This window comes from Hyla sarda, chromosome 3 (assembly GCF_029499605.1).
Source record: "Hyla sarda isolate aHylSar1 chromosome 3, aHylSar1.hap1, whole genome shotgun sequence".
NCBI lineage: Eukaryota > Metazoa > Chordata > Amphibia > Anura > Hylidae > Hyla > Hyla sarda.
In genome coordinates, this window is record NC_079191.1 from 171,125,788 (window position 1) to 171,146,701 (window position 20,914).

A 20,914-nucleotide genomic window follows, 5' to 3' on the forward strand; every position below is an offset into this window, starting at 1 on the left:
AAGTGATGGAGATACCTTTTTTAAAAAAAAATTCGTAGGGTACCATTAAAAAAAAAAAAAATTGGAAAAAGATCCAGTAGTGATGGAAAAAATTATATCTAATGAAATGTATCTTTTTTTTTTACTTCTAAATTTTCATAAATTTTTCAATGGATCAATTTATGTGGGCGGGTTTTTCACATTTTATTTATTTTTAACATTTTTTAGGTAGTACTACTACTCCCAGCATGGAACACACTGTTCCATGATGGGAGTAGTAGTACCTGTACTAATAGACAGATTGCCTGTTGCAATCCTTCTGTATATTTTAGAGGCGGCCGGCCGCTCTTCTATGGTCCCCTGCACTGCCGTATATATACACCTATTCATATTTCCCACAGAGAGCTATGGTTGGCCAGATGGTTATAGGCAATCACAGCTCTGTGAAAAATATGACCAGGTGTGTATACGGCAGTGCAGGGGACCATAGGAGAGCGGCAACATCTATACATTATACAGGAGGATCGCAACGGGTGTCAGGAGTCATACCCGCTGTGATGTGGTGTTAACTACAAGTACTACTACTCCCAACATGGAGCACACTCTGCTCAATGCTGGGAGCTGTAGTATCTGCATTAATAGACCGATCCCAACAGGTGTCAGAAGTTAGGTGCAATCTGTCTATTAATGCAGGTACTACATCTCCCAGCATGGAGCAGAGTGTGCTCCATGTTGGGATTAGTAGTAGTACTTGCAGTTAAGGACACGTCACAGCGGATGTCGCTCCTGACACCCGCTGCGATCGTCCGATCGCTATACAGCGCTGCGATCGTCCGAGCTCTATACAGCGCTCCCCATCTCTGCTCTGTACTCTATCCATTGATTTGAATAGAACATCGCTGATTCATATTTCCCTTTGAGAGCTGTGATTGGCTGCAACCATCCGGCCAATCACCACCTCTGGGCGGAAAATATGAATTAGTGATGTAAATTTCTATTCACTTCATTGGCCGCAATATGGTGCAGAGATGAGAGCGCTGTATAGAGCCGCTCCACATCTGTTATATTATGGACGATCGCATCGGGTGTCAGTTGTGACTCCCGGGGCGATATGTCTCTCAGTACAGGTTATACTACTCCCATCATGGAACAGTGTTCTATGCTCGGAGTAGTACTACCTAAACAATGTATAAAAAAAAAAAAAATTAAATAAATAAAAAAAAGTTACACACACTTTATTATGAAAATTGTTAGGAAAAAAAACATTTAAATGCTATTTTTATTTATTTTTTTTTGTACCCAACTATGTTTGTACAAAAAACACCAAAGGGGCCAAAAGGAAAATTCCACACACAGGTCAAAACGCAAGGAAAACCAGTGGCAGTTTTTCTGGCATTTTTAAGCCAAAAAAAATCCAGGGCAAAAATGTCAGTGGAATCCTAGCCTTATGGCAACTTCAGGTTTTCCGTTTCCCAACAAAGTATAATTTATTAGACTAACTATGAATCGGTCTAAGGCCTGTTTCACAAACCAAATGATGGGTCTAATAGATCTACGGTTGGCTGGGACTTTTTGTTACGCGCACCCCATCCTATTTATTCTGGGAGGAGTAGTCTGGCTGCAACTTACCTTCCAGGACAGAACGGTCTGCTGAGCAAACATTTTCAAACTGTATGGCCACCTTAAGATCCTTACTGTAAAAAGATATTTAATTTTATTTATTTTGTTCCCCTTTTTGTAAATGTTAATGAGTGAAGAGTTGTGTCAATGCTTGACCTGCCATATGCTGGTAATGACAGCTACTCTAATAAGAATCATGTCAAATCAAACAGTACATTTTTGTGTTACAGGCTTTCTTACTGGGTACTTAACTTACCGGGGCCGTGTCAGCTCGGCACAACCTAGCAGTACAGAGTCTGTGCAATGTGATGGTTTAGTTGATGCTGTTGATGAAGATGATTCAGTGGTGTCAGATCCAGATGTACCACAAGTCTTGTACTGGAGTACTGTAAGATCTATGCTTCAAAGAAAGATTGATACCACCAACTTTGAGACAAGCATTCAGCAGTAAGTACTTGTGCAGTACTTGTCACATGATATGGGACTGTAGAGAGGTACAAACACAAATTTAGGAAGTATCGGGTTAAATTAGTATTTAACTTTAGAGGGGCAGTTTTTTTGGATTGGCAATAAGGGGGAAGAATAAAGCCTTGATACTAAATTTATTAGGCCTGGTGAAAATTACAATGTTCAGAAAGTGGTAGGCCCCAAAGGCACCCTCTTTCCAAGAATGGTTTAAATAGGGAAGTGGCAAATATACAAAATGTTGTATTATGAGTTAAAATAAAAATGCTTGTTAAATTTGTTGTTCTAAAATATTATTAAAAAAAAAAATATATATATATATATGTATATGTATATACGTCCAAGGAGGAAGACAGCACTAGTCCCTGCTCTTATGCCCGTGACCATCCGGATAACCAGTCCAGATATAGAACATCCAATTGGCATAGGTCACAGCAAAAAGCACGCAGACTCCCAACTTCAAAAAGGCTGTGGTCTTTATTTAGGTCATCAGCAGTGCAACGTTTCGGCTATAGTGTAGCCTTTGTCAAGCATGAATACAAAGTGAATAAAGTGCATATATATAGATCTCAAAAACAATCTGATTGGTACAACATCAGGTGCAAATGTTCGCAATTAAACATAGTTACCACCCATAGAGTTTTTCATTGGTTAATAAAAACATGTGACAATGTTGTCATGGTAATCAACAAGTAAACAAATGTGAAAAGTGTTATAAGCATATATAAAGTGCATATTCTCATATTTCCTTAAAAGTGTTGGGCTCAGATGAAACTAATCAAAGTACGGATGCTGACCTGTATCCCCGATCCTGCCAAACAGCGCCTTATTGTATACCAGCCTCTCGAGCATGTAAACTCCGTTTGTACACAGACCTATTGCGCCTGCGTGTATCCCTATACACCACTCCTCCTTTGTTTAATTGGCTACATGCTGCCCTTACCCTTTTCAATCTAGTTTTCACTATTGCGCATGCGTCGGATCGCCGCGCAAGCGCATCGCTATCTAATTCTCCGTCCATGCGTGTCAATCATAGACCTCCGCTACAGACAACGGAGATGTTGTGCGCAGGCGTGGGAGCCAACAGACGTGGGCTGGAAAAACCATCGCCCGTCCGCGATCCCCACGGCCGCGCACCAACTCTAAGATATGAATACTAATAAAAAATGGGGGAGGTGCCTGTGCATAAAATATGTCATAACTGTGCTTACATGAGGCCGGTGGACCAATAAGGCACTGTTTGTATACCAATATTTAATACAAGTATAATTTATTGACATAGGAGTTTATTAATATTGATCCATATATAAAGCAGTAACTTAACATAGGGGTTAGGTCAATGCATCCAGGAATCCATCATCTGAGCCATAAAGTGAAATAGTGACGAGTATCTAAAAACAAATAGAAAAACAGAGTACCATTATAAAATTGTAATAATCCCACTGAGCAGGTGTAGAATAAAAGAGAAAAAAGTAGAAAACTAAGGAAAAGAAGGAAAAAAAAAAGGGAAAGAAGGGAAAAAAAAGGGGGAGGGTAAAGAGGGAAAAGGAAAAAAAAGGGGGGGGAGGGGAAGGGAAGGGGGGGAACCAAAAACAGGGGACAAACAAAAAGGGGACAAAAAAGAAAGAGAAAAAAAGGGGGAGGGGGAGGGAAAGGCGGGAGGAAAAATTGGAGTTGGAGGGGAGAAAAAAGAAAAAAAGAGAGAAAAAAAAGATATAGAGAAAAGGGGGGGATATAGGGGAGGAAAGGGGGAAGGAGGAAAAAGGGGAAAAAAAGGGAAGGTATGGGGGGGGAAGAAAGGGGAAAGGGAAGAAGGGAGGAGGGGGGGTTATGGGGGGGGAAGGGGAAGAAGGGGAGAGGGGGGGGTTGTATGGGGGGGGAGGAAGGGAAGGGGAGGGGGGGAAAAAGGAAAGGGAAGAAGGCAGGAGGGGAGAGGAAATCTAGAATGTGGAAAATTAAAACTAAACTCAAAATACAACAAGAAAGGAAAAAGAAAACAATAAGAAATGGATACAGTAAAGTCCACGGAAAAGAAGGGGATAAGCAGTCCAAAATATGTAATTACATGCACGGTTTCAGATTAAAATCTACATTCAATCCTCTTGGATGCAATGTTCCCAACCTGTGAATCCATCTGAGTTCTTTTTGTCTTAATACTTTTTCTCTATCACCTCCCAACCTCATCGGGGGCACATGATCTATTACCCTGAATCTAAGTTGGCTTATGCTGTGCCCAACTTCGAGAAAGTGTTTGGGTAATGGTAAGTCAGTTTTATGGGTCCCAATGGATGATTTATGTCCATTTAGCCTAATTCTTATTTCATTAGTAGTCTCACCTACATAATACAGGCCGCAAGGGCACTGTATCATGTAGATGACAAAACTGGAACGGCAAGTATATCTTCCGTTAATCTTAATTGGCTGACCTGTATGTGGATGGCTAAAAGTATCGCCCTTTAGAAGGCTGTTACAATGACTACACCCCAAACATGGAAAATTACCTGGTCTAAGGGGTGCCAATACTGTTTGACCCTGTTTGCTTTTCATGCTCCTTTATCTGACCTAGTAAGTCTATCCTTGAAGCTCCTTCCCTTTCTGTAGGCCATAACTGGAAAATCTTGTATATCAGTGGTCTTCTTTATTAGATCCCAGTTTTTTCGTATGATTTTCGCAATCCCTTGACTATTGGTGCTATATGTACTCACAAAGGGTATCCTATTAGAGGATCTCTTGAGTTTAGTGGTGAGTAAGGAGGCCCTATATATAATATATATATATTTTTTTGTATTAGCCCTATTTAGTTATGATTTTGTATTATACCTTGTAGAATTGAAACAATAGCACTCACAATTTCCAGATAAAATTCGGTCTTTGTTCAGCAGGGAGCGGCAACAGATTAAACGGGAGCATAGTCAACCCACAACTGCTGTTTCCTACGTCATTACATACTTCATCAGGCGTGTCAGATCCAGAACAAGTAATAGATATCCTTTCCGCTTTTTTGAATCCCATTTCTATGGAAAAACTGCTTGAAAATAGTCACAAAAATAAGATTTGTTTGCCTTCGGTAACAGTAACCTCAATAAAATATTAATGCTATAAGGTGTGACTGCATGATAGAAGCAGATTTAGAACTTCAAGAGGTAGCATGTCAAACCCCTAATAACATACAGAAAAAAACCCACTACTATTACTATAAGTAATTAGGTGGAAAGGAGGTTTTATGCTTGCCTATGTGCCTGGTAGTCAGACTCCTGATAAAGTATGTTAGGAATCGTGTATGATTCATAAATAGCGCAGCCTTCCACTTGTAAAAGTGAGCATGTCTAAAGGAAAGCTGTAGTGCCTGACACTATTTCTTGTTGTTTGGCTAGTTATGATCTTATTTACACCAATAAGTCACAGCCAAGGTTGGTTCCCCAGCACAGCAAGGTCCCACTTACATTTGCCTACACGGTTTTACTGACAGTAACTAGACTAGAGAACCTGGGCTGGTCTTACCTGGGTTTGCTCTGTTGGAACAACCCAATGGACTATTGAGCATTAACCCCTTAGACGCCATGATCAAAGTTGATTGCAGCGTCTAAAATTTAAAAAAAAAAGCACTCCCAGCAGCTCAGCAGAGCTGATTGGGACAATTGCGTTGAAATCTCTATGTCCCGATCAGCTGAGAGGATGGCTGGAGGGCCCTTATCTGCCTCCTTGCTGTCTGATCGGTGATCCAAAGCTCCAACTAGCTATGGCATAGCATTGATCAGTGTATGCAATTTATTGATTGAAAAAAAAAAAACACCTTAGTAAATGTGATTTAACACCTTCCCTATTTGAATCGCCCCACTTTTCACACTTAAAAATAAATAAAAATTAATCAAAGCAAAAATTAAAACAGAAACTACATATAACAGCACAGAAAATGAGCCCTCACACGGCCCCGTATACGGAAACATGCTAATTTTCGTACAAAAAGGTATACATTTTTAAAAGTAAAACAAAATCTTTATAATTTGGTATTGTTGGAACCGTATGGACCTACAGAATAAAGATTAAGGTGCACTTTTCGTAAAAATTACACTGCATAGAAGCGGAAGCCCCAAAGGTTACAAAATGTAAAAAAATGAGAACCATAAGGGGTTAAATTTGTAATTGATTTTGTAATAACTGTGGCTAGAAAAGTACCGTATTTATCGGCGTATAACACGCACTTTTTAGGCTAAAATTTTTAGCCTAAAGTCTATGTGCGTGTTATACGCCGATACACCCCCAGGAAAGGCAGGGGGAGAGGCCGTTGCTACCCGCTTCTCTCCCCCTGCCTTTCCTGGGGTCTAGAGCCCTGCTGCCGGCCCTTCTCTCCCCCTGGCTATTGGCCCCGCTGCCCGTTCTGTCCCCCTGACTATCGGTGCCGGCGCCCCATTGCCGGCGCCGATAGCCAGGGGGAGAGAAGCGGCGCCGACAGCCAGGGGGAGAGAAGGGGCAGCGGCACCCATTGCCGGCGCCGCTGCCCCGTTGCCTCCCCCCATCCCCGGTGGCATAATTACCTGTTGCCGGGGTCGGGTCCGTGCTGCTGCAGGCCTCCGGCGTGCGTCCCCTGAGTCGTTGCTATGCGCTGCACGGCGCAGCGCATGACGTCAGTGCGCCACGCCGTGCATAGCAACGACGCAGGGGAAGCGCGCCGGAGGCCTGCAGCAGCGTGGACCCAACCCCGGCAACAGGTAATTATGCCACCAGGGATGGGGGGAGGCAACGGGGCAGTGGCACCGATTGTCAGGGGGAGAGAAGGGCCGGCAGCAGGGCTCTAGACCCCAGGAAAGGCAGGGGAGAGAAGCGGGCAGCAACGGCCTCTCTCCCCCTGCCTTTCCTGGGGGTATATCGGGGTATACACGCGCGCACACACCCTCATTTTACCATGGATATTTGGGTAAAAATCTTTTTTACCCAAATATCCTTGGTAAAATGAGGGTGTGTGTTATAGGCCGGTGCGTGGTATACCCCCATAAATACGGTAACAAACACAGCAGTGTGTTTACATTTAGTCAAGGCACAGTTGGCTGTGATTTTGTTATGCTGTGATTTACCAAAACTGCTGTAAAAAAAAATTGCAATTTTGAATTCTTGCAGCAGTGATGCAGCCCTTTGTCAATGTGTGGGGAAAAATAGAGAAGGGAAAGTGGCCCCACTGAGCTACTTCATTACATACCAGACAGCATATCAGTTTACTGTTGTGCAGCTTTCTCTTCGGTACTAGACCAATTGATGAGAAACTAGAACAAACTTATTCACCACTTAAAATGCAAACTTTTCCTAATAAACCTACACAAGTAGTTCACCTGCATCAACCAATGACAAATGTCATGTTCCTACTTTCAGGCAGCTCAGTGAAAAGTCTCGTCAAGCTGGTTCTGATAATGAAGAAAGTTTGGCGAAAACGGTGCGTGATCAATTCAACAGCCTATCATTGTTTAAGGTGTGGAATGATGAGCATTATGTCACTCTACAAGGTTCTGACAGGTATGCCACTCAGTCTTTTCTGTCCATTTAACTTTTATTTTAAAGGAAAACTAAATGTTAAGGTGCATTCACAGCACAAGGAAAACATGCTTGAAAAACTAACAGTATGCAAACTCGTCATAATTTAAATCGTATGTAGCTTGAATTTTGATGTCCTGTTGCAGTAGTTTTTTCTTTAGAAAAAGTATAGGTTTTTAACAATTCCAATAACTGTTCCATTTAATTGAAATTCCAAGGAAAGTAGCAAGTTCTAGTACTTTTATAAGATGAGTCAACACTTCTACTGAGCATGTGCAAGACCAAACCGTATACAAAAATCACATGCCACTGACACATAAGGTTTGCATTGACTTCAATGTTAACAAAAAACCAGATGCGGTGCATTTACAGTTTTGAAACAGGACACAAAACCGTAGTAGACTACGCTTTGCTGTCTTGGGGGAAAAACCCATTTAAGCAAAAAACTGTACACAACCGGATCCATCTTGCTGTGTACGGTTTTGTATGGAAAGTCTTGCACATGCTCAGTTTGCACACTTTCCCCTTTTGCTAAGTGTCCCGGTGTGAACTGAGCCCAATAGACATGTTTTCTTTGGCTATTGTTAGAAGACTAATGCAGTGTGCAGATATGCGATGACTGATGCCAGTGCATTCAATGGACCTCCGTGTTTTTTTCTTTTTTTAAACAAATGGTAAATGTCACTTTCTCGGTCGCTCTTCATTGGGGCACACAGACCATGGGGGAATATGCTCTTGCCACCAAGAGGCGCTGACACTAGGAAAGTCGGCTCCTACCTGGCAGGATATACCCATTCACTGGAAGGGAGGTAATCAGTTTTAGCTAGTGTCAGTAGGAGGCAAGAAACAGGTCTGGGTTTTTTTTTTATTTTATTTTATTCTAGTAAGGGCTGTTTAGTTAGCTTTCTTTAGCTTCCTTTTTTTTTCTCCTTTTCAAGTGGGGGTTCAGGAGCATGGCACTACCTGTCCCCCCCACATATGTGACAAGAGTATGTACTGTGAACCACTTCTTGCCAGTGCCTGGAGGTTGTACCCAGGTTCTTGGTCCCCCACTGCCCCTGCTCGCCCCGCTATCTTAGCCTGGTATGATGCAGCGTGGCCATAAGCTTGTTAAAGCTGTCTGAGTTTATCACCGCCCGCCAGTGGACTTGCTTACAGTAGCCACTGGCTTTTGCAGCGGCTCCCTGTACTTTCTGTGGCTGCTGATTTTCTTTACTTCAGCTGGTCGTATCTCCTCTGGTGCTTGCTGGCAGCAGGTAGCTCCGCCCCGCTTCTCCCTGTGCTCTGCGTGGGAATCTGAAGAATGTAGAGGACTCACTCCCACCAGCGCCTTTCTGCTCCTCTCATGAACGGCGCCCAGCTCCGCCCCTCCAGGCAGCGAGCCCTCCAGGCTTAGGGCGCAGCAGTAGTTGTTCACGCTACCAGGGGTGTCAGAGGCTGTCTCCCTCCTGTGATTCCCTGGTTCAGGAACATTTCTCCTCCAGCTCAGTGGAAGCCTGTCTAGGCGGGCACCTCTGTCAACCCCCGCCCTCTGAGCGTGCTATAGGAGCTATTGCTGCACCGTCACCGCTGGCTGTACAGAGTGCCGGTGGTGCTTGTTGCAGCCTGCAGATCCTTTCCGCAGCTGCGACTACCCTCCCCCCCCCCTCTCCGCTCCAGCAGTAACGACCATCTTTACTGGAGGGTGGGTCCTTTTTCCCAGGGTGTCTCCCAGGACACCCGCAGTTCTTCTCCCATCCTGACGGGCAAAGATCAGCACAATTTTGCTCGCTTCTCAGACAGTTCAGCTTTCCCTTTCTCCTCCCCAGTAGCGTGTCCGGGCCATCCATCGTTCCTGTAGTGTCCGGGGGCATTCCGGGTGAAGGGTGAACTAGTCCGGGCTGTCCTTCTTCTCCAGCGGTCATCTTCTCCACTCCGGGCAGGCTCCGGCCTAGTACGCAGAATAGACGCCGCTACGCCGTGACGTCAGGTGCGTCGCTGCGTACGGGCGTCACTGCACAACTGTGTCTATGCAGCTTACTAGGCCGGAGCCTGCCCGGAGTGGAGAAGATGACCACCGTAGAAGGACAGCCCGGACCGGTTCACCCTTCACCTGGAATGCCCCCTGACACTACAGAAACGATGGATGGCCCGGACCGCCCTGACAGGTAGGGGGAGAGAAGTGGGTGGTGGCGGCCTGTGGCACCGCAAAAGACACTGCAGTGCATTGATTTAAAGCGCCCGCTTTAAATCAATGATCTGCAGCGGTGTTGCGGGGGGTTAAATAGCCGATAACTTATACCGGAATATCGGTATAAGTTATCAGCTATCGGCCCTAACCTCCACCGATTATCGGTATCGGCCCTAAAAAAAAAAATAAATAAAAACGATATCGGTCGATCCCTAGTGCATACACTAATTTCCTCCTCCATAGGTCACTCATATCTGCCGCATCCGCGGTTGACATTCCGATACCACTTGGCCAGTGTGAGGTGTCAGACGGAGTGACCTGTTGCATACTATGGACCCATACCAGGAAGCCAGACAGTGGTCTGCGTGGTTCCTCCGCCGCCTTTCATTTCTCACATGTCTGATGTCTCTGCGGATGGAGTTCCGGTTCCCCACTACCAGTGCGCAGTATCCAAAAAATTGCCCCAACGTGTCCTATGGACCCTATACAGGTGAAGGGGATACCTTCCTTGGATCCTCAGCCTCCCCAGATCTCCCAGGCTGGCGGGGATTCTATCCATGGCTCCTAGGCCTTCTCGTCCTCCCACCTCCGACCAAGAGGACACTGTGATCGGTGATATGACTGTTGTTCCTTTTTCGCCAGCACCTACCTGTACTCGGTCAGGCAGACTGGCGTTTGCATGGTTTCCAATGCAGTCAGTGTCCCATTCCTGGGCTGATGCATGCATGGCTTGGGTTTCCAGTACTTCACTGCTGGCGCAATTTGCGCCTATTCCAGGTCTTACGGGTCTCCGGTAACCCAGAAAATAAGGGGGATCGGGGATGGTCAATACACCCACGATCCCCCTGAAGGGATAGGAGTGAGGTGGCATGGGTGCCACCCCTCCTATCCCTGCTATTGGTCATATAGAAGCGACGACCAATAGCAGATCGGTGGGGGGGTTTAACTTTCGGTTTCCCCGTTCTGCCCACCCACAATAGGCCGGGTAGAACAGGGAAACCGACGAGGACCGACGCCGAAGATCCACTTAGCCATCGGCAGCGGGCGGCGGTGATCGGCAGAAGAAGAGAACGGCGTAGCGACTCCCTGGATCCTACGGAAGCCGGTGAGTTGCCTAGCAACATCTGGAGGGCTACAGTTTGAGACCACTATACATATGTTGCAAAACTACAACTCCCAGCATGCACAAACAGCTGTTGCATAACTAAATCTCTCAGCATGCCCTTCTCGATCAGTACATGCTGGGAGTTGTAGTTAGGTAACAGAACCTAACAAGGTTTTCCAGCGTGCCTCCAGCTGTTGCTAAACTACAACTCCCAGCATGCACGGTCTGTCAGTACCTACCTGGAGTTGTAGTTTTGAAACAGCTGGAGGTTTGCGCGCCCCCCCCCCCCCCCCATATGTGAATGTACAGGGTACATTCGAACTGGCGGGTTTGCAGCGAATTTCCTGCTTCAAGTTTGAGCTGCGGCAAATTTCTCGCAGCATCGCAAACTCCTTGCGGGAAACTCACCGTAACCCGCCAGTGTGAATGTACCCTGAAAACGCTACACTAACACATAATAAAGGGTAAAACACTACATATACACCCCCTTACACTGTTCTCTCCCCCCCCCCCCCCCAATAAGAATAAAAAAAGTATCGTATGGCAGGGTTTCAAAAACTGAGCATCCGGCTGTTGCAAAACAACTCCCAGCATATCCGGACCGCCACTGACTGTCCAGGCATGCTGGGAGTTGTGCAACAGCTGGAGGCACCCTGTTTGGGAATCACTGGCGTAGAATACCCCTATGTCCACCCATATGCAATCCCTAAATTAGTCCTCAAATGCGCATGGCGCTCTCACTTCGGAGCCCTGTCAAGTGCTCTGTGGGTGCACTGCAATGCTCAGAAGAGAAGGAGCGCCATTGAGCTTTTGAAGAGGAAAATGTCTCTGGAATTGAAGGCCACGTGTGTTTACAAAGCCCCCATACTGCCAGAACAATGGAACCCCCCCCATGTGACCCCATTTTGGAAATTACACCCCATGTAATGTAATAAGCGGTACAGTGTGCATTTACACCCCACAGGTGGCTGACAGAGTTTTGGAACAGTGGTCCGTGAAAATGAAAAATATAATTTTTCATTTGCACAGCCCACTGTTCTGTCAAACGCCAATGGGGTGTAAATACTCACTGGACCCCTTATTAAATTCTGTGAGGGGTGTAGTTTCCAAAATGGGGTCACATGTGTAAATGCACATGGCCCCTGACTTCCATTCCAAATTCTCTCTCCAAAAGCTCAATGGCGCTCCTCCTCTTCTGAACATTGTAGTGCGCCAGCAGAGCACTTGACGTCCACACATGGGGTATTTCCATACTCAGGACAAAATGACACCCAAAGTTTGTAACCCTATTTCTTCTATTACCCCTTGTAAAAAATTTAAAATTGGGGGGGGGGGGGGGAACAAAATTTTTGAGAATTTTGTTTTTCATTTGCCCATCAGACTTTTTAACAAAAAGTTGTCACACACCTGTGGGGTGTTAAGGCTCACTGAGCCAGTTGTTACGTTCCTTGAGGGGTGTAGTTTCCAAAATAGTATGCAATTTTTTTTAATATTTATTTTCCCCCGCTGTTCTGGCACCATAGGGGCTTCCTAAATGTGACATGCCCCCCAAAAACAATTTCAGCAAAATTCACTCTCCAAAATCCCATTGTTGCTCCTTCCCTTCTGAGCCCTCTACTGCACCGCCGAACACTTGACATACACACATGAGGTATTTCCTTACTCGAGAGACATAGGGTTACAAATTTTGGGGGCTTTCTCCTTTTACCCCTTGTAAAAATAAAACTGGGTCTACAAGAACATGCGAGTGTAAAAAATGAATATTTTGAATTTTCTCCTTCACTTTGCTGCTATTCCTGTGAAACACCTAAAGGGTTAACAAACTTAATGAATGTCATTTTGAATACTTTGAATGGTGCAGTTTTTATAATGGGGTAATTTGTGGGGTATTTCTAATATGAAGGCCCTTCAAATCCACTGCAAATCTGAACTGGTCACTGAAATTCTGATTCCGAAAATTGCTGCTGAACTGTCTTCCAAAAGTAAAAACATGTCAACTTAATGATGCAAACAAAGTAGACATATTGTATATGTGAATCAATATTTAATTTATTTGGAATGTCTGTTTTTCTTACAGGCAGAGATCTTCAAAGTTAGAAAAATGCAAAATTTTCTATATTTTATAAAATTTGGGAATTTTTCACCAAGAAATGATGCAAGTGTCGACAAAATTTTACCACCAACATAAGTAGAATGTCACGAAAAAACAGTCTCTGAATCAGAATGAAAAGTAAAAGCATCCCAGAGTTATTAATGCTTAAAGTGAGTGGTCAGATGTGCAAAAAAAAAACACTCTGGTCCTTAACCCCTTAAAGACCAAGCCCATTTTCACCTTAAGAGATGGGGTGTGGGCGTTTCCTGCAAGTTCTGTGGACCTCGCAGCAGCACTCGGTTCCCCTTCTAACAGCGTAATGCAAGTCTTCTCAGGGCATGCTTCCAGACATTGGATATCTGGTTCCCTTTTGTGGTGGCCATCTTGGTACACTCTATCATAAGGTACCCATGTCTATGTGCCTACATATGCTCTGGACACCCTGCTCATGTAGAGCCTTCCTCCCTCCCCTCCTTTTTGGTGGGGTGTAACTCAGGCCTTCCTGTGTAATTGTTTCCACAGTTCTGTGGAAGTTTAGCACCTCTCTTCGGGCATGGGGCCTTCCGGGGCAACTGCTTGTTCAGCACCGATTTCGCCCACCCAATACCTCCAGGTATCTTCCTGGGTTCTTGTATAGGGTGAATCAGGCACCTGCTCTGTTGCCTTATTCATCGGCCACTATGTGGCTGCACCCCCCAACCCCCCCCCCCCCACACACACACACACACACACACACACACCTTTTTTCCGCAGGGTCCAAAATTTCGCCCCAATGGGGTGTTTCCTCCCAATGCTGTAGATTGCTACATGTGCTTCTTACTTGCATTCGTAGTTATGTCTTTGTATCTCCCAGCTCTAGTGTCCAGGATTCAATTCCCTCTGGGGACACAACATGGCACCTCGTTGTGTTTTCGCATGGTTCCTGGGGGCTATGTCCACCCAGTGCTTTGATCCGTTACTGTAGGGCGGCATTTCCTTGCTCCTACAGTACATGGTGCTCTTGGGAAATTCCCTTCCACAGGCGGTACTGGGATCAGGAAGCTTGGAACAGTCAGTTCCTGAGTTTTGTTTCCCCTCCACTAGGGGGACTTTCACTGAGCACTTCTGCCAAGATGGAGCCATCTCACACTTTATATATTTTATTTTTATTTTATTTTTTTTTAGCTGGGAGCGATCTGAAGTGCTTTTCGCTGGCTCTGCTTGTTTACTGCTCACTATTGCAGCCTAGCTCTCCTCCTGTTTCTGGTTGTCTACTGCTGCTTATGCAGCTAGGACATTTTTCTCTGTAGGAGGGGTTTATCCAATTGTGTATAGCTCAGTGACAGCCAGTCTGCCATTGCTCTCCCTTCCTTAGCACAATATCCAGGAAGGGTGGGCTCATCCTTACCTTTTTCGGTGGTGCTACACTCCCACTCCGATCTTTTGGAGTAACTTTCTTGTGCCCAAAACCTGGGAGTCCCAGCTGGGCCTTCTTTTTTGCTTTTCCCTCAGTTTCCGTCCTGATGAGACATTGCTGGGAGTGCTCTGGTTTGCTCCAACCGCTTAGTCCAAAACCAATTAATCCTTGTTTTGGGCTCTCTCCTAGACTGCTGTGGTGTACTTTATTTTCTCGTTCGGTCCTCCTAGTCCTTTTTGGGCCTTCATGATGATTTAGGTCCCGGCCACGTGTAGTGCCCCTGCCCAGGCATCTCCATGATTCCACTGTGGGGCGATCGTTCTGTACCGCTCTTCTTCTCGTCCCCACACAGCAATATGTTTCCTGGAGCGTTTTACGGTTGTTGGGTTTGCTCCCCCCCCCCCCCCCCCCCCCAACAGGTGGGGTCTCGAGTCTCCAGTTCCATGTCACCGTTCCGGTTTTATGGGCTACTCCTTACTTTCAGTTTCCTTCTCTGGGGATGGACGGCAAGCCTGTCTACCGGGTTGTTCCAGTTGGGCCATTTTTCGGCTGCAGCATGGCTGTAGTTCTTCCTGCTGTTCAGCCTGTGTGGCGTCCTGAGTCTGCTCTTCTCCCTGAGTGCTCACGCTGTGCCACTGGGACAGTGGTTTTTGGCACCTACAGCTTTTTGGTTTGGATCTTCTGCACCATGTCTCTCTGGAGACTCTTCCTGTCTCTTTTCTTCACCTTGACTGATGCTCTCTCTCCTCCGGCTCTCCCTGTCGTTTTCTCGACAGGTTCTCTGGTTTCGGTTGGTCCTCTGTATGGGGTTCTCTTGTTGTTCCCTTTTTTCCTTCGGCCCATTGGGTCTCTGCATTGCCCCTTGTCTCTGTGGCCTGTTGGTTTAGTCTCTTCTAAGGATGGTCCCTTCCTTGGCATCCCAGTCCATCTCCATGGTCATTAGGAACTGCTGGCTGCTCAGTTCCAGGCCTTGGTACGCCTTTTTTTAGCCCATGGTCTTTACCATGAGTATTACTGCCGACTGGGGTTCAGTCTCCAGGCTGACTCCCTTCCTCTGGTGGTGGTCCCTCCCCAGGGACTGTTTTAGTACGTCCCATGGTCTGTGCCCCCCAATGAAGAGCGACCGAGAACTTTTTTTATTTTATTTTTTTTCTCACTGTAAAATCTCTCGTAGCCTTCATTGGGGGACACAGCACGCACCCATGTCTTCATTCTTGTCCAGATAGCCTCTTTCGGTTCTTGAAGGTTTCTCCGGGATTCCTTTCTAGGGTCCTTCGGACTTGTCTCCTGGTTGACTTCTCCTACTGCTTTGTGACAAAACGGATTACCTCACTTCCAGTTGGCGGGTATATACTGCCAGGGAGGAGCAGAGATTTTTTTCCCTAGTGTTGGTGCCTCCTAGTGGCAAGAGCATATTCCCCATGGTCTGTGTCCCCCAATGAAGGCTACACGAGAGATTTTACGGTGAGTACAAAAATCTCCTTTTTAACTCGTTACAAGGTCAAATGTTATCGATTACAGTGACATATTGGGCTAGTTGCTAATCTTAGTCCCAAATGCTCGCTGTAAAATCATCCTCAGCATTATATCAACTATTTGGGCTACTAAAATCCTTTTATTTTTTTTTTGTTTACTCTACAAAAAATGCTTTCCTTTGGACTAACTGTGTCTTCATGTGTTTCTCTAACAGGAACAACAAAATTACACTTCTCAAAGGTGATTCAGAAGAATCGATCTTTGCTCCTACTTCATATGTTGCTTACAGTCCTTCTGCTTCGGTTAATGTAAGTTAGTGCTGCCTCTGTCCTCAAAGTAACTGTCAAGTTTTGTATTTTACCCCCTTTAACTCCTTGGGGACGAAGGGCGTATGCATAGGCCATCAATTTTATAAGGCTGGTTATCACCAGGATAGGCAGTTAATATAAGATTGGTAATTGGGTCAAAATCTTTCCACCCATTCTGATATTTAAGGGTATGTTCACACAAAGGAATTTGTGGAATTCCGCATCGTCCTTGCATTGTGGTGTTAGAAGTGGTGAAAGGTAAGGGTTGTTGCACTTGGGGCCCATGCACACTAGAGAATTTGAGTGGAGAATCTCCACTCAGTAATTCTGGCGCAACAGCCTTCCATCAGTATTCTGCTGCACTGTGCACACTGTAGAATTTTTGAAAGAATGAACGTTCTCTTTTTGTGAAATCTGCTCTGAAAAGCATTGCCATCAATGGAGATGGCGCATGACTGAGCAGTCCTAATGCTGACTGATTTAGGCGGTCTGTTGTGCACAAAATATATACCTGGAGAAATTGTGTTGTGAATGGGCCCTAAAGAGACTGCGTTGCAGTATCTTGCACTTTGGCTACTAATATGCATTGATGAGCAAAGGAAACATTAAGGAGGCTGCAGTTTTCATCTAAACAAATCCAGGAATTGGAGCCCTGCTAATAGGTAAATGGCTTCTCCATCGGATAAAGCCTCAATAGTAAATGGCTGGATAACCCCTTTACACACTGGTGTAGTGGTGGGGCCCTTTCCAGAGGATCCCTTCTGATTGCAATTGGACAATATGATATGCCATCATCACATTCTTTAATGGTGTGGGGAATACCCTTTTAAATACTTCAGGTTGGGTTTTAAGAAGCTAACCCTAAAATGGAAAGGATGATCTCCTAGTCCAGACTAGTATACTGTAATAGTCTAAAAGGCAATATGTTAAGTATTCTATCTTTTTATTTTTTATATATGTATTTTAGGGTAGCCTTGTGTACGCCCAATACGGTACGGTAAAAGACTTTGAAGATCTTGGAAGGAATACAGATTTAACTGGAAAACTAATTCTTGTGCGGTCTGGATCTATTCCCTTTTCAGAAAAGGTATTTTTATATGTATTAAAATGTTCTTGTATAATCCCCTGCTAGAAACTGTGCAGCACTCCTACATATAATTTTACCTATTACTTAATGGAATTAGAAAGATCTTGTCCGTTCTATAAGGCTAGGTTCACACTACACAATTTCAGCCTGCAATTTCACTTCGAAATTAGACACAAATTCAGCTTAATGTACATGCGAGTCAGTGGGCTTTCTGTGCACCCATTCACACTTTGGAATTTTTGAAGCAGAATTTGTGAGCGGAATTCTCACTTTCAAATTTCCGCCTGCAGAATGGAGGTGCTCTTCAGGCAGAATCCCATTGAGGGTGCATTCACACAACATTTTTGCAATACAGTTCCCGTATACGTTTCTATGTGAAAACCGTACGGAACCGTATTGAAAACCGTATGCATTGACTCTCCATTGAAAACAGTGTGCCAAACGATGCATCAGGTTGTGTCCGTTTTGCATCCTGTATGGTTTTCAGTATTTATTTTTTTTCCTCCCGTACCCAAAACCGTAGTCTACCACTGTTTTTGGTCCGGTTGAAAAACTGTATTAAACTGTGTATTTATTTATTTTATTTTATTTTTTTAACATGAGTTAATGGGAACCGTACAGAACGGTATGTGCGTACGGTTCCATCCGGTTTTTGACTTTGCACAGTTTTTTTTTTTTTCTTGGAATTTCAATCAAACAAGTGAAACTTTAATCATAATGGAGCGAAAAGTTAAAAACGTATAAGTTTATTTCTTTAAAAAATGGATGCAACCGGACATAATTTTTTAAACCGTATACAGTTAACTGTCTAGGGGTTAAAATTTGTAAACACGTTTTGATAGTTTAGTCCGGTTTTGAGGAATCACTTTTTCTTCAAAAACCTGATATGGGAACTGTATTGCAAAAGCGTGGTGTGAATGCACCCTGACTTCTCTCATTTGAAAGCAGATTTTTACTCTACACGGAATGGAGGCAGATCGGAAGTGGATTGCAGGCAGAATTCCCGTACAAAGTTTAGAAGGAATTTTAGCATGGATTTGGTCATGTGACCAAATGGTCCAAAAGGGGCTGAACTTTGGCCCTTAGTGTACTCCCACTGTTTTCTGCCTAAAATTTCCACTTTGAATTGGGGGCGGAAAAGGCTGTTTTAACTGTTGAAAACATGATTTGTTAACTTGCTAGGAAGTGGATGTGAATGTACAGCCCCCACTTATAGTGAGGACGGTAGTTAGAGGAAAAAGATTATGTGCAGACTAGTAAAATGTTAGAGATTAAAAAATTTGATACGGGCTATGGACACATTGGGGGAGATTTATCAAAACCTGTGCAAAGGAAAAGTTGCCTTTAGCAACCAATCAAGATTGCTTTTATTTTGCAGGAGCCTAGTTAAAAATGAAAGTGAGCTGATTGGTTGTTATGGGCAACTTTTCCTCTGGACAGGTTTTGATTAAATCTCCCCCAATGTGCACTATCCTCCCCCCCCCCCCCCCCCCCCCCCCCCGCCGCCCCAATTTTAAGTTTGTTTCCTTAATCCAAAATAACGCAGTTATTAAATTTTCACAAGCGTTTTTCTACCATTTAGCTGCTGTGTCAGACTGATCTTCTACGGTTTAGAGATTACAACAGTTTGGTGGAGCATAGTAGTTAAACAGTTCAAGGTATAGACAGAAGACATCAGAGGGCTTTTCAAAAACATTATTGGGCAACTAAACAACTTTTCCTCTGGACAGGTTCCTCCCACATTGTCACTTTTACATGGCAGTTTTTGGGTCAGTGTTTCTAAGCCAAAACTAGGATCAGGTCCCAAATAAGAGATACAAATCTTTCTATTATGGTCTCCTCTTTAGGTTTTCTAATTTTTGCTTACAATATATAGATTGACATGGAAGCTCTTGTGCATGCTTCTTTCTTCGTCTTTGCCAGTGCTGCATATTTGTTTTCTCTCCTCCACAATGCTGCCCAAGCCTGAAAAGACTTTTTTTTTTTTTTTTTTCTTCTTCCCCTCCCCCCCTTCAGGTTAGAAATGCTGAACAAGTGAAAGCATCTGGGGTTCTCATCTATCCTGAGCCTTCTGACTTCATGTTCCCTGGACAAATTGGTGACATTGATTCCCCCTTTGGTCATGTGAGTTGTGTGTTTTATTAAATGGAAGTGCTTTCTTCTGTCAGACTGCTCAGACCAATGGCAAAGTGAGCTATTAAAGGAGATGTGTAGTATAAAAAATGTGTCCCCCTGTGCCCAGGCTGCAAAAACAAACGTACATGAACTCCCCTTCCTATGTTCCCCTGTAGCACCGGCCTGAGCTTACATAAAGGAAAAGGACCAGGGAACCAGGCAATGCTTCATCCAGAAATTACTTCAGAGTGCAAAATGGTATAATAAAATGCTTTTGTTATACATATAGATACAGGATTGACGCGTTTCGGGGCTAGCTTGCCCCTTCCTCAGAAAATCTCTTCCTGACATTAAACCTTAATTGGGTAATACACAAGGCGCTGCCTCACGGTTTTCTTTTTATTTCCCTACTTCTACACGTGCGCTCCTTACATGACAGTGCGCTCAGCCTATCACCAGCCAAGGCAGGACATTGCTGCAGCCGGCAATACGCTGGACGCAAGCATGTTGTTTCGAGCCTTAGAAGCACGGAGCCCAGCAGTGGAGGAACGAGACCAGATACCAGAGCATCGGAGGAATGTAGGAAGGGGAGTTAAAATTTTTTTTTTTTTTTTTTTTTTTTTTTTGTTTTGTTTTTTTTTTCAGCCCAGGCACAGGGGGACATAAATGTTTTATTCTGCATGTCTCCTTTAAGTTTAATAAGTTAGTGATATCAAATAGTACCAGCATCTCTACATAGATGGTACTTTACTGTGCAAATGCGGTAGTGCCGAAGGTATGATGACTGAATATGCAGGTGGTTATTCTCAACTTATACCCTATATCTCTCGTCAGTCTCCTCCATGGTCATTTCCCTTTTCCACCAGTACCTACCTGCCATGTTAATGTGCCCTACATAGACAGGATACTTTTCTTTAGGTTGTTTGGGTGAGATTTATAAAAAAAAAAAAAAAAAAAAAAATGTGCAAAGGAAGTGTTTCCCAGTTGCCCATAGCAACCAATCAGATCGCGTCTTTCATTTTGAAGGGGCCTTGTTAAAAATGAAAGCGAGCAGATTGTTTGCTATGGCAACTTTTCCTCTGCACAGGTTTTAATAAGTCTCCCCCATATATGCTTAGCTCTATTGTCCTTATCTTATAATCTCACCTGTTTATCCCTATTATCTCTGAAATGTACCTTTTTTTTTAGGACCTACCAGGCCTGTGTACTTTCTTTACTGTATTGTTATGACTAGTCTTAAACCCCATCAAAGATGTAAATAAAAAGAATTATTGCAAATGGATTTCAGAATGTGGCATTGTGGTTAATGTATTTTCTCATTCTTAGGCTCATTTTGGCACTGGTGATCCGTTCACTCCAGGCTTCCCTTCATTTAACCATACCCAGTTTCCACCATCGAAATCTTCAGGACTACCACAGATTCCAGTTCAAACACTTTCCAGTAAAGATGGAAAACAGCTGCTCGGGTATAATGAATTTTGCCCTGTCATTCATGTGACCCTTAGAGGGGGGGGAGTTTTTTTTTTTTTTTCTGGAAAAATATAAATTTAACTAAGAGAATGAATAGACTGGCCAGTA

The 20,914-nt window shown here is 44.2% G+C and overlaps 1 protein-coding gene across 1 annotated transcript in view; it reads left to right on the top strand.

The window, feature by feature from the left end:
* TFRC (transferrin receptor) overlaps window positions 1–20,914 on the top strand; it is a 45,800-nt gene that overhangs the window by 13,156 nt on the left and 11,730 nt on the right. The window contains exons 4-9 of the mRNA XM_056565486.1: window positions 1,830–2,046; window positions 7,429–7,569; window positions 16,041–16,134; window positions 17,102–17,221; window positions 19,238–19,345; window positions 20,663–20,802. Coding sequence (XP_056421461.1) covers window positions 1,830–2,046; window positions 7,429–7,569; window positions 16,041–16,134; window positions 17,102–17,221; window positions 19,238–19,345; window positions 20,663–20,802 — 820 coding nt within the window. The remainder of the gene's footprint in view (window positions 1–1,829; window positions 2,047–7,428; window positions 7,570–16,040; window positions 16,135–17,101; window positions 17,222–19,237; window positions 19,346–20,662; window positions 20,803–20,914) is intronic.